Genomic DNA, 16795 nt, shown 5'->3' with positions numbered 1-16795 from the left:
TATTGTTTCGATGCGATATTTCGGTGATGTCAGCTTTATCGATCTATCTGCAATTCCTGAGACAACACTTTTCTTATATTGAATTGGTGCTGTTGATTTATAGTTTAGGTATCTGCCTGACCATGTTTCCTTAGTATGCCAAATTGTCTCTATTTTAGAACCGTTGTTATCATGTATCAGTGTCATATCTAAAAAGTTTATTCTGTTGTTTTTTTCTATCTCCACTGTGAATTTAAGTTTTGGATGATAGTTGTTTAGTTCATTTATTATTGGTGTTATATAACAAACACTATCACTAATTTCAAAAACAAGAATCCAAAAAGGAATAGAGAGCAAGATATATTAAATAAGAAAATTAAAGAAACAACAACATTCCTAAAAAATAATCCCCAACTTAAAATCTTGAAACCAGATAAATCAAATAAAACAGTAATAATGAACAACAGTGACTATAAACATAAAATATTAGAACATCTTAATGACAAAAAAACTTACAAAAAATTAAATCGGGATCCTACACAAGTAATTCAGAGAAAAAACAATGAAATAGTGAAAAATTGGGAAACAAAAAATCTTTTACCTAAAAAGCTATGTTCCAGTCTCAAAATACACAACGCTGTGCCTCCCCAATTCTACGGTTTACCTAAGCTTCATAAAGATAACATTCCGTTAAGACCAATTGTCAGCTGTATTCAAGGTCCTACCTACAACCTATCAAAATACTTATCTAAGTGTATATCTCCCATCATTGGTCAGAACGCATACCACATAAAGGATTCTTGGACGTTCAAACAATTCATAGATACAGTGAACTTGAATGAAGATGAAAGGTTGGTGTCATTTGATGTTGTGAGTCTATATACCAACACTCCAATGGAAAAAGCCAAAGACATAATTTCAAAACGTTGGGACGAAATAAAAAATCATACAGATCTCACAAAAGTTGAATTTATGAAGGCCATTGATTTCTGCATAACAAACTCCTATTTTCAGTTTGAAGATTCCTTTTACAGCCAAATAGACGGATGCAGCATGGGAAACCCTCTATCAAGTGTATTAGCCGAATTAGTAATGGAAGACCTTGAAAAAAACGATAATAGAAAAACTTATATTTAAAATAAATTTCTTCAAAAGATATGTGGATGACTGCATAACTGCGATTGCCGAATCTCATATAACACCAATAATAAATGAACTAAACAACTATCATCCAAAACTTAAATTCACAGTGGAGATAGAAAAAAACAACAGAATAAACTTTTTAGATATGACACTGATACATGATAACAACGGTTCTAAAATAGAGACAATTTGGCATACTAAGGAAACATGGTCAGGCAGATACCTAAACTATAAATCAACAGCACCAATTCAATATAAGAAAAGTGTTGTCTCAGGAATTGCAGATAGATCGATAAAGCTGACATCACCGAAATATCGCATCGAAACAATAAAAAAAGCAAAAGAGATCCTAAATCGAAACAACTATCCACCAAAATTCGTAGAGAAAATATTTAAAACCAGAATACATTCAGCTTATAATTCCACTAATAATGAGACAAATAAGAAAGACAAAAAATACATAGCAATCCCATATGTAAAAAATCTGTCGGAGAAGATTAATTACATATTCAAGGACACAGACATAAAAATTGCACACAAGTCCACAAACAACTTAAGGCCTCTTTACAGCAAGCTGAAATCAAAAATTCCAAAGGATAAAACATCAAATTGTGTTTACCAACTGAAATGCAAGGAATGTCCAGGAGTATACATAGGCCAAACAACACAATATATAAAAGAAAGGATTAATGGCCACAAGTATGCGAAAAATTCTACAGCCCTAAAGAAACATGAAATAGCAAGAAACCATAGTTTCGACTTCGATAATTTTCAGATCCTACACAGAGAAACCAACAGCAAAATAAGGACTTTCTTGGAAATGATATATATTCAAAAGGAAAAAAACTCTATAAACGACAGAACCGACCTGAAAAATTTATCAAAAATTTACCATAGTATCCTTAAATAAAATAAAACTTGTATTGAGATGACATCTGTGATTCTAAACGTGAAACATAATCGAAATGAAATAATAACTTTCAATACCATATTTACTTATTCATACAAGCACACAGATGGCATCTCATGTGGTCAATTGGAAAACTAGGAAGTCAAAAATGAAACAATAACAAATTCAAATTGACAGATCCAATATATTTCGTAATGTTATAATAAATTAATAATTTGTAGATTACAGATAAAGCAGTAAGTTAATGTGCACGTGATGAAGAATTATGACTGATTTTAAATGTATTTTTAGATGTAAATGTCCAAGCCATTCCTATTTCGTAATCTTGAAAAAGGCTTATATACGCCGAAACATATGTCGATTACAAGTTATAAAATCTGAATACCTGAAGTTTTATTGTGCTCTAAACCCAAGAAAATTGCACCTGAAATATATGAAATATAGCACGAGAAATTTTACCTATTGTATTTATAGACTCCTGGGTGAAAAATGGAGGCAGACAACATCAACATGAGATTTATCCAAGACAACTATCCTGAGGACATTGCACGTACTTTCAAAAGACTTTGGAACACGAAAAAACAAAGAGCAAAACAAAAGAACAGAAGAATATTCTTGCTACAATGTAAAAATGCACAATTATGTCCAACATTTCTTAAACTTAAGCTTCAGCACATCAAATTTCTAGACAAATCGATGAAGATAAACTTTGACAGAGCAGTGAGTAAATTCCAATTGAGAACACTCAATCTACTACTAACGGATACAACAAAACATCTGAGAAAACTTGAAGCAGAAATAAGACATACAGAGTCGGAGTTAAAGAGTATACAACCATCCGAACATATTAGACAATATCTTAATATCCAGAATTGTAAAATAGAAGAAACATTCAAGAAAGTCCAGAGTAAACAAATAAAGAAACTACAAAAATTAAAAAACAAAAATAGTAACACCAATACCACACATACAGAATGGGTCACTAACCTCACAGACACAGATATACCTGAAACAGTCCTAGAAATTCTTAGCTTGGGCCCAAACTACGGCATGGAATATAAGACAGAAAACATACCTATAACAGACATTGTTGCAAGTTTGGAAACTGGAATTATAAACCTAGAACCAGAAATACAGTCAAAAATTAGAACAGATATAACAAACACTATCACTAATTTCAAAAACAAGAATCCAAAAAGGAATAGAGAGCAAGATATATTAAATAAGAAAATTAAAGAAACAACAACATTCCTAAAAAATAATCCCCAACTTAAAATCTTGAAACCAGATAAATCAAATAAAACAGTGATAATGAACAACAGTGACTATAAACATAAAATATTAGAACATCTTAATGACAAAAAAACTTACAAAAAATTAAATCGGGATCCTACACAAGTAATTCAGAGAAAAAACAATGAAATAGTGAAAAATTGGGAAACAAAAAATCTTTTACCTAAAAAGCTATGTTCCAGTCTCAAAATACACAACGCTGTGCCTCCCCAATTCTACGGTTTACCTAAGCTTCATAAAGATAACATTCCGTTAAGACCAATTGTCAGCTGTATTCAAGGTCCTACCTACAACCTATCAAAATACTTATCTAAGTGTATATCTCCCATCATTGGTCAGAACGCATACCACATAAAGGATTCTTGGACGTTCAAACAATTCATAGATACAGTGAACTTGAATGAAGATGAAAGGTTGGTGTCATTTGATGTTGTGAGTCTATATACCAACACTCCAATGGAAAAAGCCAAAGACATAATTTCAAAACGTTGGGACGAAATAAAAAATCATACAGATCTCACAAAAGTTGAATTTATGAAGGCCATTGATTTCTGCATAACAAACTCCTATTTTCAGTTTGAAGATTCCTTTTACAGCCAAATAGACGGATGCAGCATGGGAAACCCTCTATCAAGTGTATTAGCCGAATTAGTAATGGAAGACCTTGAAAAAACGATAATAGAAAAACTTATATTTAAAATAAATTTCTTCAAAAGATATGTGGATGACTGCATAACTGCGATTGCCGAATCTCATATAACACCAATAATAAATGAACTAAACAACTATCATCCAAAACTTAAATTCACAGTGGAGATAGAAAAAAACAACAGAATAAACTTTTTAGATATGACACTGATACATGATAACAACGGTTCTAAAATAGAGACAATTTGGCATACTAAGGAAACATGGTCAGGCAGATACCTAAACTATAAATCAACAGCACCAATTCAATATAAGAAAAGTGTTGTCTCAGGAATTGCAGATAGATCGATAAAGCTGACATCACCGAAATATCGCATCGAAACAATAAAAAAAGCAAAAGAGATCCTAAATCGAAACAACTATCCACCAAAATTCGTAGAGAAAATATTTAAAACCAGAATACATTCAGCTTATAATTCCACTAATAATGAGACAAATAAGAAAGACAAAAAATATATAGCAATCCCATATGTAAAAAATCTGTCGGAGAAGATTAATTACATATTCAAGGACACAGACATAAAAATTGCACACAAGTCCACAAACAACTTAAGGCCTCTTTACAGCAAGCTGAAATCAAAAATTCCAAAGGATAAAACATCAAATTGTGTTTACCAACTGAAATGCAAGGAATGTCCAGGAGTATACATAGGCCAAACAACACAATATATAAAAGAAAGGATTAATGGCCACAAGTATGCGAAAAATTCTACAGCCCTAAAGAAACATGAAATAGCAAGAAACCATAGTTTCGACTTCGATAATTTTCAGATCCTACACAGAGAAACCAACAGCAAAATAAGGACTTTCTTGGAAATGATATATATTCAAAAGGAAAAAAACTCTATAAACGACAGAACCGACCTGAAAAATTTATCAAAAATTTACCATAGTATCCTTAAATAAAATAAAACTTGTATTGAGATGACATCTGTGATTCTAAACGTGAAACATAATCGAAATGAAATAATAACTTTCAATACCATATTTACTTATTCATACAAGCACACAGATGGCATCTCATGTGGTCAATTGGAAAACTAGGAAGTCAAAAATGAAACAATAACAAATTCAAATTGACAGATCCAATATATTTCGTAATGTTATAATAAATTAATAATTTGTAGATTACAGATAAAGCAGTAAGTTAATGTGCACGTGATGAAGAATTATGACTGATTTTAAATGTATTTTTAGATGTAAATGTCCAAGCCATTCCTATTTCGTAATCTTGAAAAAGGCTTATATACGCCGAAACATATGTCGATTACAAGTTATAAAATCTGAATACCTGAAGTTTTATTGTGCTCTAAACCCAAGAAACTTGCACCTGAAATATATGAAATATAGCACGAGAAATTTTACCTATTGTATTTATAGACTCCTGGGTGAAAAATGGAGGCAGACAACATCAACATGAGATTTATCCAAGACAACTATCCTGAGGACATTGCACGTACTTTCAAAAGACTTTGGAACACGAAAAAACAAAGAGCAAAACAAAAGAACAGAAGAATATTCTTGCTACAATGTAAAAATGCACAATTATGTCCAACATTTCTTAAACTTAAGCTTCAGCACATCAAATTTCTAGACAAATCGATGAAGATAAACTTTGACAGAGCAGTGAGTAAATTCCAATTGAGAACACTCAATCTACTACTAACGGATACAACAAAACATCTGAGAAAACTTGAAGCAGAAATAAGACATACAGAGTCGGAGTTAAAGAGTATACAACCATCCGAACATATTAGACAATATCTTAATATCCAGAATTGTAAAATAGAAGAAACATTCAAGAAAGTCCAGAGTAAACAAATAAAGAAACTACAAAAATTAAAAAACAAAAATAGTAACACCAATACCACACATACAGAATGGGTCACTAACCTCACAGACACAGATATACCTGAAACAGTCCTAGAAATTCTTAGCTTGGGCCCAAACTACGGCATGGAATATAAGACAGAAAACATACCTATAACAGACATTGTTGCAAGTTTGGAAACTGGAATTATAAACCTAGAACCAGAAATACAGTCAAAAATTAGAACAGATATAACAAACACTATCACTAATTTCAAAAACAAGAATCCAAAAAGGAATAGAGAGCAAGATATATTAAATAAGAAAATTAAAGAAACAACAACATTCCTAAAAAATAATCCCCAACTTAAAATCTTGAAACCAGATAAATCAAATAAAACAGTGATAATGAACAACAGTGACTATAAACATAAAATATTAGAACATCTTAATGACAAAAAAACTTACAAAAAATTAAATCGGGATCCTACACAAGTAATTCAGAGAAAAAACAATGAAATAGTGAAAAATTGGGAAACAAAAAATCTTTTACCTAAAAAGCTATGTTCCAGTCTCAAAATACACAACGCTGTGCCTCCCCAATTCTACGGTTTACCTAAGCTTCATAAAGATAACATTCCGTTAAGACCAATTGTCAGCTGTATTCAAGGTCCTACCTACAACCTATCAAAATACTTATCTAAGTGTATATCTCCCATCATTGGTCAGAACGCATACCACATAAAGGATTCTTGGACGTTCAAACAATTCATAGATACAGTGAACTTGAATGAAGATGAAAGGTTGGTGTCATTTGATGTTGTGAGTCTATATACCAACACTCCAATGGAAAAAGCCAAAGACATAATTTCAAAACGTTGGGACGAAATAAAAAATCATACAGATCTCACAAAAGTTGAATTTATGAAGGCCATTGATTTCTGCATAACAAACTCCTATTTTCAGTTTGAAGATTCCTTTTACAGCCAAATAGACGGATGCAGCATGGGAAACCCTCTATCAAGTGTATTAGCCGAATTAGTAATGGAAGACCTTGAAAAAACGATAATAGAAAAACTTATATTTAAAATAAATTTCTTCAAAAGATATGTGGATGACTGCATAACTGCGATTGCCGAATCTCATATAACACCAATAATAAATGAACTAAACAACTATCATCCAAAACTTAAATTCACAGTGGAGATAGAAAAAAACAACAGAATAAACTTTTTAGATATGACACTGATACATGATAACAACGGTTCTAAAATAGAGACAATTTGGCATACTAAGGAAACATGGTCAGGCAGATACCTAAACTATAAATCAACAGCACCAATTCAATATAAGAAAAGTGTTGTCTCAGGAATTGCAGATAGATCGATAAAGCTGACATCACCGAAATATCGCATCGAAACAATAAAAAAAGCAAAAGAGATCCTAAATCGAAACAACTATCCACCAAAATTCGTAGAGAAAATATTTAAAACCAGAATACATTCAGCTTATAATTCCACTAATAATGAGACAAATAAGAAAGACAAAAAATATATAGCAATCCCATATGTAAAAAATCTGTCGGAGAAGATTAATTACATATTCAAGGACACAGACATAAAAATTGCACACAAGTCCACAAACAACTTAAGGCCTCTTTACAGCAAGCTGAAATCAAAAATTCCAAAGGATAAAACATCAAATTGTGTTTACCAACTGAAATGCAAGGAATGTCCAGGAGTATACATAGGCCAAACAACACAATATATAAAAGAAAGGATTAATGGCCACAAGTATGCGAAAAATTCTACAGCCCTAAAGAAACATGAAATAGCAAGAAACCATAGTTTCGACTTCGATAATTTTCAGATCCTACACAGAGAAACCAACAGCAAAATAAGGACTTTCTTGGAAATGATATATATTCAAAAGGAAAAAAACTCTATAAACGACAGAACCGACCTGAAAAATTTATCAAAAATTTACCATAGTATCCTTAAATAAAATAAAACTTGTATTGAGATGACATCTGTGATTCTAAACGTGAAACATAATCGAAATGAAATAATAACTTTCAATACCATATTTACTTATTCATACAAGCACACAGATGGCATCTCATGTGGTCAATTGGAAAACTAGGAAGTCAAAAATGAAACAATAACAAATTCAAATTGACAGATCCAATATATTTCGTAATGTTATAATAAATTAATAATTTGTAGATTACAGATAAAGCAGTAAGTTAATGTGCACGTGATGAAGAATTATGACTGATTTTAAATGTATTTTTAGATGTAAATGTCCAAGCCATTCCTATTTCGTAATCTTGAAAAAGGCTTATATACGCCGAAACATATGTCGATTACAAGTTATAAAATCTGAATACCTGAAGTTTTATTGTGCTCTAAACCCAAGAAACTTGCACCTGAAATATATGAAATATAGCACGAGAAATTTTACCTATTGTATATATATATATATATATATATATATATATATATATATATATATATATATATATATATATATATATATATATATATATATATATATATATATATATATATATATATATATATATATATATATATATATATATATTTTTTAAATCACCTTTGCAGGGTGAGGCTTAGAGCTTGCCGGTTCCTCACAGAACAAGGCAACACTCATAAAGTGTTAATACCACCTCCAAAATAGTAACTCGTTTAACGCTCTCACCTCATATATATCGCTGTCACCTCCGAAATCGGAGGTGACAACGTTTTGCCTTGTTTTTTAGCTTGTTAGATTCAGGAGGATTCAGGGACCAACATATCAAAAAATCGTTTTGAGGTCACAACGCACCCCGTTTATGTACTGAACAATCTTTTAGTTCGAGTGTATATCACTGGCGCTAGTGTGCTGAGCTGTATATCGAAGAATTGCTGTGGGCGACTCTTTGCTCGTTAGCACCTCCGAAAATGGCAACGTTGTATTTTCAAAGCAGATGTATATATATATATATATATATATATATATATATATATATATATATATATATATATATATAATCGAGGCGAGATACTAGTCGTCAGGAGATATCGAAGAGGTTAAGGGTGTTTCGACTTTTGGGCAGTTAGTTAAAGTCAATTTGTATTAACAGCTCTATATTTCGTCCGAACTTTGTGGACTTCTTCAGGAGCATACTGTAAAAAAAGAACTTTATCTTATGTTCTAATGTGCATACATGACAGTGGACTTACAATACTAAGACATAAACAGGGGCACAGCTTCAAGAAAAAGGCACAATTGCTGAAGGCTGTCAGTCCACATTATCATAATAACAAATTTTATGGGGTATTGTACGATGTTAATATTATTTTTCTTAATTATCTCGAAAATATAGCGGCGCATAACAAAATGAAGTAAGTGACGTGACGAACACAGAACAGGAACATAGAACAACATATGACATGGATTGTTTTTCTTGACAGGGATGATTTTGTTTCCTAATTACTATTTTATTTTAAAACCACCTTTTTATGTGGGAATATTCACTCTGTAAGATCCTGCGGGTTTCGTCCATATTGATCACATCTTAGGAGAAAACTATATATACTGCTGAGATTGCTTGTATCTGATTTCGTATTCATTGTGTTATTTTGTTGTATATGGCACATCTCGAGGAATAAGCGTTTGTTATAGTTGTCTTCTTGTTCTAATACCATTACGTTATCGAAATCTGCGTTGTGACCTGTGTTTCTAATGTGTTGGCCTAGTGCACATCGGTCTGGGCGAATGGTGGAATCGCTTTTGTGCAGGGAAATTCTTTTTGCTAGGGCTTGTGAAGTCTGTCCTATGTACACCTGGGGGCAATGTTTGCACTTTATCTGGTAGACTACGTTTCGTTTAAACGAGTTTTTTAATTTTTCCTTTGTGTTACTGAAAAATGATTTGGTGGCCACTAGGGTGTATCTTGCAACTTTTATGTTCATGTATTTTTTGAATAGTTTGGTTAGCTCGAATGTCAACTCTTTGATGTATGGTAACTTTGCGAAGGTGATTCGGTCTTGAATGTCATCCTCATTGCCCCCATTTTCAGCCGTCAGGGTTGGCTCTGGAGGGCGCGTTGTGCTGTATAGTAGTTTTTTAAGTAGTTGGTTGGAGTACCCATTGTCTTTCATTAGTTGGAATAGCCTTCCTAGTGCTCCTTTTGTCAATGTGGGATGTGTGATGTCTTCGATTCTTTTCTTTAGGCCTAAGATGGTGTTCACTTTTATTTTGATGTTGTGGTATGACGACGCATTGATATATCTGCCGGAACTGCTTGGCTTCTGGTACCAGTCCAATTTTATAGTATTATCTTCTTGCCTGATCAGTTTGGTATCTAGAAAAGGCACGCTTCTATTTGATTCTCTTTCTATTGTGAACTGTATGTGGTCGTCAAAATTGTTGAATATCTCCAAAACTTCTGTTTCGCGATCACCGGGCATGGATATTATCAGGTCGTCTACATATTGGCAGAGGAATGATATACAACGAATTCGAAGTATCCAACTCCAAAGAATTTGCTACCAAAATTGATGGAATAAAACTGCCAGAGGATCATGAGCTCGCGTCTCTTGATGCCATCTCATTGTTTACCAACATTTCTCTGGAGCTAACCATATACATTATCGACAACAACTGGGAACTTATCATGCCTCACACCAATATACACAAAGATGACTTCATTCAGATGGTTGAGTTCATTTTCAACTCAAACTACTTCCTATACAAAGGCTCTTTCTACAGACAAAAATTTGGCTGTTCTATGGGGGGTCCTCTGAGCGGGATTTTGGGCAAAGATAGCAATGTCAACCCTAATTAAGACCCAGCTCAGAAGGCTTTCCTTTACACCATCATTCCTCTGCCAATATGTAGACGACCTGATAATATCCATGCCCGGTGACCGCGAAACAGAAGTTTTGGAGATATTCAACAATTTTGACGACCACATACAGTTCACAATAGAAAGAGAATCAAATAGAAGCGTGCCTTTTCTAGATACCAAACTGATCAGGCAAGAAGATAATACTATAAAATTGGACTGGTACCAGAAGCCAAGCAGTTCCGGCAGATATATCAATGCGTCGTCATACCACAACATCAAAATAAAAGTGAACACCATCTTAGGCCTAAAGAAAAGAATCGAAGACATCACACATCCCACATTGACAAAAGGAGCACTAGGAAGGCTATTCCAACTAATGAAAGACAATGGGTACTCCAACCAACTACTTAAAAAACTACTATACAGCACAACGCGCCCTCCAGAGCCAACCCTGACGGCTGAAAATGGGGGCAATGAGGATGACATTCAAGACCGAATCACCTTCGCAAAGTTACCATACATCAAAGAGTTGACATTCGAGCTAACCAAACTATTCAAAAAATACATGAACATAAAAGTTGCAAGATACACCCTAGTGGCCACCAAATCATTTTTCAGTAACACAAAGGAAAAATTAAAAAACTCGTTTAAACGAAACGTAGTCTACCAGATAAAGTGCAAACATTGCCCCCAGGTGTACATAGGACAGACTTCACAAGCCCTAGCAAAAAGAATTTCCCTGCACAAAAGCGATTCCACCATTCGCCCAGACCGATGTGCACTAGGCCAACACATTAGAAACACAGGTCACAACGCAGATTTCGATAACGTAATGGTATTAGAACAAGAAGACAACTATAACAAACGCTTATTCCTCGAGATGTGCCATATACAACAAAATAACACAATGAATACGAAATCAGATACAAGCAATCTCAGCAGTATATATAGTTTTCTCCTAAGATGTGATCAATATGGACGAAACCCGCAGGATCTTACAGAGTGAATATTCCCACATAAAAAGGTGGTTTTAAAATAAAATAGTAATTAGGAAACAAAATCATCCCTGTCAAGAAAAACAATCCATGTCATATGTTGTTCTATGTTCCTGTTCTGTGTTCGTCACGTCACTTACTTAATTTTGTTATGCGCCGCTATATTTTCGAGATAATTAAGAAAAATAATATTAACATCGTACAATACCCCATAAAATTTGTTATTATGATAATGTGGACTGACAGCCTTCAGCAATTGTGCCTTTTTCTTGAAGCTGTGCCCCTGTTTATGTCTTAGTATTGTAAGTCCACTGTCATGTATGCACATTAGAACATAAGATAAAGTTCTTTTTTTACAGTATGCTCCTGAAGAAGTCCACAAAGTTCGGACGAAATATAGAGCTGTTAATACAAATTGACTTTAACTAACTGCCCAAAAGTCGAAACACCCTTAACCTCTTCGATATATATATATATCCTCCTATCATTATGGCTTCATGTAACATGCAAGGACCATTCATTGTGGCTTCAGGCGAATTATGACTTCAGTATATGTGAAGCCATAATGTAATTCACGTTTTCCGCTCAATGAAGCTACCGATTTGACTCTGGTTTACGTGATTCGAAGCACTGAGTGATGTGGAAGAACCTTGAATACAGATATCTGCTTAAATTGTAAATATGACATCACTATTACGAAATGAAAATTTCTTCTCGTGAAGCCCTAATGGTCGGAGAATGGTAAATATTGTATATTTTAGTTTGAGACATTGCCGCCGGGGGCGTGACTGTAATATACATGTCCTGTATATTGTAAACTACACCTTGTACTTTATGGACTCAGAGATGTGGCAACATCTCTTTCGCGTTTTTATCTATAGTGAACAGAGAGAATTCTCATCCAGCGGTTGATTTTCGAATATCTCTTGGGGATGCAGAATTCTTATTGCGCGTCAGAGTTACTCATCTTGTGGTCTTTCAAGGCTTCTATGAAGGAAAACGTCATATATGGATGTTAATATTCTAATCAGTGATGAAAATTCGTGGTTCAATTTTTTATCAGTCAAGCGCATATTCTAGTTGAATACTGAAGAATAACTGATATGTTAATTCAGCCCAAATGCTATCTCAAGCGGAAACCATGTGATAGGCCAAAACATAATGGCTTCCAGAAATTTTTTTAGGTGTTCTGATGATTCGAAGAAAATCAGGAACTTCTTCACATTAACTGAAAAAAAAATTTAATGCTTGAATTGCAAACTTATTTCCAAAATTATTAAAATTGTTTTTCGCTTCATATAAAAAATTTTAATTTGATGGAAAAAACAACTTTTCATAAAAAACAAAAAACCTGTTTTTTTCATTTCATAATGAACTTGCAGTTCAAATGTCGTCGAAGTTAGTAACAAGACCTTCGAAATAAAGGAATTTTACCAACGCGACCAAGAGCTCAGGAAGATATTCCTAAAAAATGTTGCAATGAAATGAGTTTAATATAACAAATACCTAGTTGGTTTAGTTGGTTTTAGTAAAACACAACTACATAGAAATTTTCCTACATTCGATCTCGAGATCGAATGATATAAAATTATTTATAAGCATAATAGTCTATCAGCATACTGCGAATGTATAATCATTTGGTGTGTAAATATTGGAAAAAATCCCAAATGAAGATTCAGTTTATTTTAAACAATAATATGAAGTCAAGGACAACAGAACAAAAGTAGGTTATACTTATACATAGTGTTTGTTCATGAAAATTTTAAGTCAGCATAAAAACCAACATATTCTCAACCTTAGGAAGTCTTTATTTACAGCTCATGAGACTAAACGTTGAGATATCGTCACAAACTCGATTATCTGCTAAATTACATCAAAAGTCAACGATTTGAAAATTTTTATAGTCGAATTTCAGTTACGATTGTATCAATATTCTCTAAAAGCCCTTATTATAATTCGATATTCAATATTAATCTTACGCTATGTTGCTCTGATGAGGCCAAATGAGGCCGAAACCATGGTCAGCATGTGCTTTTCTTCGGTGGAGCGTACTCCATTTGGGACCTTGACGATGGCAAATTGGCTAGATCAATTCAGATCGTAACACTTGTCGATATTCATATCGTCGGGTGGTATGCATCTGAATTTATCCTCATTATTTTTTTCATTGCCGTTTAAGCGTTATCACTCTTCATTAATCTTACTCTATATCAGTATTATTATTTGGTAATGAAAAATAGTAGGTAGAGCTAGGGTTTTTAGCGTATATGGAAAACTCGGTCAACCGTTTTCAACGGTTAATTTATTTGGATGAAAACTAGTAAGTTTTATCAACTCTTTTCAGTGAATATTGATATTATTGATGATATTTGATAAGAATGAAGGCTTTTAGAGTAATGGAAAACTCTGTCACATTGGAATACTTGTGGCGTTTTTTCACTCCTGATGAGAGTCTTCAATTCTCTTATTTTTTTCGTGTTGAGTAATACTGAATAATGATTCTACTATGGCCTTAAATTAAGAACCAGCTCGTCCAGCATGAAAGAAAATGATACTAAAAATAAAATACATACTGTGCGAGTTTGGCAAATCAAAAACGGTATGACATTTTCTAAATTATTATTCTTTAAATGGTGGACAATTTCATTTTCTGCAAAAAAAACAGGCTTCTTCAAGGCTGAGGTAGGAAGAATCACTTCACGATGTGGGAGCGACACCGATGATGACACTATTATGAAATTCATTCAACATGTTTCATTTAGATAATAAGGTTTATAACAGATGTTCGAATTGTTTTCCAAAGCCGCAATGCAAGCTTGATATCTCCTTAAGAGGGGTCTACACCATTCTAGTGGTCAGTTCAAAAAGAGAAAATGAATATCTCACGTCAGAAACTACTAATTTATATGGGGTTTTCATTATAATTCAATTCAATCAGTTCGTCACCTAGAAAATTCAGAAATTTTTTTATTCGTCAAACGAAAAAAATTTTTTTTTTATTGAAGAACAAATATTCATTCATGTTATTAACTTTCCGATGTGAAATTATCTCTTCTATGAAATTCCACATGAAGAAATTTCTCGAAAAGTCTCGCCATTGGCTACAATTCGTATCCTGGTGAAATTGAAAAAAGACGTTCATCTTTTCGACGAAAGTGAAAACTACTTTAATATTCGTAACTTCTACTGATCGTTCAAATGTTCTGGAAAGACTCCACTCTTTCCCCCTTTACGCCTTATACGGATGGCGAGGAATTCCCGTGGTATAAACTCCTCTATAAGATCGTGTTATCGAACGTTTATTTCTTCCATTGTTAACAAATTCAGCTGCCTCCATTTATCTGTGCAGTAACTCAGCTATATTTTCGATTGGCTAAATAAACCTTTACTTTCTCCGCTCCCAATAAGATAAATCTTGCAGATTTGAATCTGGTGAACGAGATAGTAACCGATCTCTAGAGTATACCTCATCAAGATACTTTCTAACTGCCACTCGCGCAAGTTATGCGTGCTCAGGTAACCATATTTCTCCAATGTGGACTCATCTGTCCATAAATTTTTCTCTGCGAATCACGGATTTTCCTGATGTTGTTGTTAGACGAAAGCTACACTGGGTTGATGGTTCCGGGACAGCAAACATTGGTACTCGCGCGCCTACTCGCGTCTAATTCAATAGCGTCATTCTCAGTCTCGCTCCCACTTCTCCCTTGTCCACTGAATCTACAATAAGCCCCAAAGCAGGCCTTGGGCACACAAGAATTATTTTCAAATAACTAAGAAAAATGTCTTGGAAACTATTTTTTGCAAAGGATCAAATCGTCCACTATTCAAGGAATGATCACTGTTCCAAGAAACGCAGGGAATAAGCAGTTGATGTTGATATCGCAGGTTGAGAATATGAATTACTATCACGACTCTACAAAAAATTTTTCGTTCTTTGTCCTAACGTTTATACTAGGATTTTCCGGTTAATTATGCACAAAAACGAAAAGAAAATACCTTTTTTTGGTATAAAGTTTGCTTTTGTGATAGTTATAGTATTAATACTCATTCTTTATTTTTTGTTATAATTTTTAATAATTAAAAAACCGCGCGATGAGAGTGGGGTGTTTACCCTTACAAAGTGCCGCTAGTGGGCACTCGAGTCATAAACAACGATAAGGTGTTGTTTACAAGCCCAGACAAACTTCAAATGTTGTCAAGAAAGTGTAAATACGATGCTGATGCATTTTGTTTTATATGTGGTCAATTTATTATAATTCGTGACGTGAAATACGAATTAAAGACATTTCACGTTCTCTCTGAAGCCTATGAAGCATATTTTGACTTTTCTGTTTGGAATCAAGAGAAGCCATGGGCTCTACATGTTGCTTGTATTTATTGTAAATGATATCGTTGAATCAGTCTCCTAAACACAGAAGCAAACTTTTTCATGCCATATATTTTTTTTCGTCTAATTAGGATCCAAACTATCGAAATTTTATGCTTTGCAGTCAAAGTCAAATTTGGTGTTGACCCGTGCTATTCATGGTTAGGTACAGTTTTCCCATTCGACTTTCAGAATTTAGTTTACTCATTGAAACTTCTTTCTTATTTTTCAATATATTTTCTTATCGGACTGTTGACTGAGTATATTCTCGTTGTTTTAGTTAACATTGTTTCTCCAGGGACAGATGTCTCTGCAGCTAAAACAAATTTCCGATACTTCTTGTTGTGTTAATATTCATTACACAAATTTTGAGTATTAAGTCAACAGTAGTTTGAATCGTGACAGCATAGTAAACATGGCACGCACAATTGAAAAATAGTAAATTTTCTTTTGCTGATAAAAATATTCACACGGTGCATGAATTTCTGGGTTCATGGGATGAAGCTTGCATAGGTATATTATATTGCCATCACAATGAATTGATCAGATACGTTTCGGTATATTGAATTCTCACTGAAATAACCTAATTTATTGATTTGGTTGACAATGAGAGGTTATAATTGTTTCGATTCAATTCCATATACAATTCGAGTATTTCAGACATCTCATTTGGTAGACGGTTGAATAGAGTAGAAATTGGAAAAAAACTGTCATCAGCAGTACCTACTAGCCAC

General features: G+C 33.5%; 3 protein-coding genes across 3 annotated transcripts; 2 read left to right on the top strand and 1 right to left on the bottom strand.

Moving 5' to 3' along the window:
- The first annotated feature begins 2180 nt into the window (after nucleotides 1-2180).
- On the top strand, nucleotides 2181-8143 carry LOC123315929. The gene is made up of 5 exons (XM_044901835.1): nucleotides 2181-2268; nucleotides 2324-4239; nucleotides 6415-6664; nucleotides 8068-8082; nucleotides 8138-8143. The coding sequence occupies exons 2-5, from the start codon at nucleotides 2522-2524 to the stop codon at nucleotides 8141-8143; spliced, it is 1989 nt and encodes a 662-aa protein (XP_044757770.1). The 5' UTR covers nucleotides 2181-2268; nucleotides 2324-2521.
- Nucleotides 8144-8890: 747 nt separating this feature from the next.
- LOC123315928 lies at nucleotides 8891-10317 on the bottom strand. Its single transcript, XM_044901834.1, has 2 exons — nucleotides 9088-10317; nucleotides 8891-9030 (listed from the first exon to the last, which is right to left on the bottom strand). The coding sequence occupies exon 1, from the start codon at nucleotides 10315-10317 to the stop codon at nucleotides 9379-9381; it is 939 nt and encodes a 312-aa protein (XP_044757769.1). The 3' UTR covers nucleotides 8891-9030; nucleotides 9088-9378.
- Nucleotides 10318-10677: 360 nt separating this feature from the next.
- Nucleotides 10678-11703, top strand: LOC123315927. The gene has a single exon (XM_044901833.1). The coding sequence runs from the start codon at nucleotides 10678-10680 to the stop codon at nucleotides 11701-11703; it is 1026 nt and encodes a 341-aa protein (XP_044757768.1).
- The last annotated feature ends 5092 nt before the right edge of the window (nucleotides 11704-16795 follow it).

Source organism: Coccinella septempunctata, chromosome 6 (genome assembly GCF_907165205.1).
Source record: "Coccinella septempunctata chromosome 6, icCocSept1.1, whole genome shotgun sequence".
Classification (NCBI taxonomy): domain Eukaryota; kingdom Metazoa; phylum Arthropoda; class Insecta; order Coleoptera; family Coccinellidae; genus Coccinella; species Coccinella septempunctata.
This window is presented reverse-complemented; position numbering and strand designations above follow the sequence as displayed.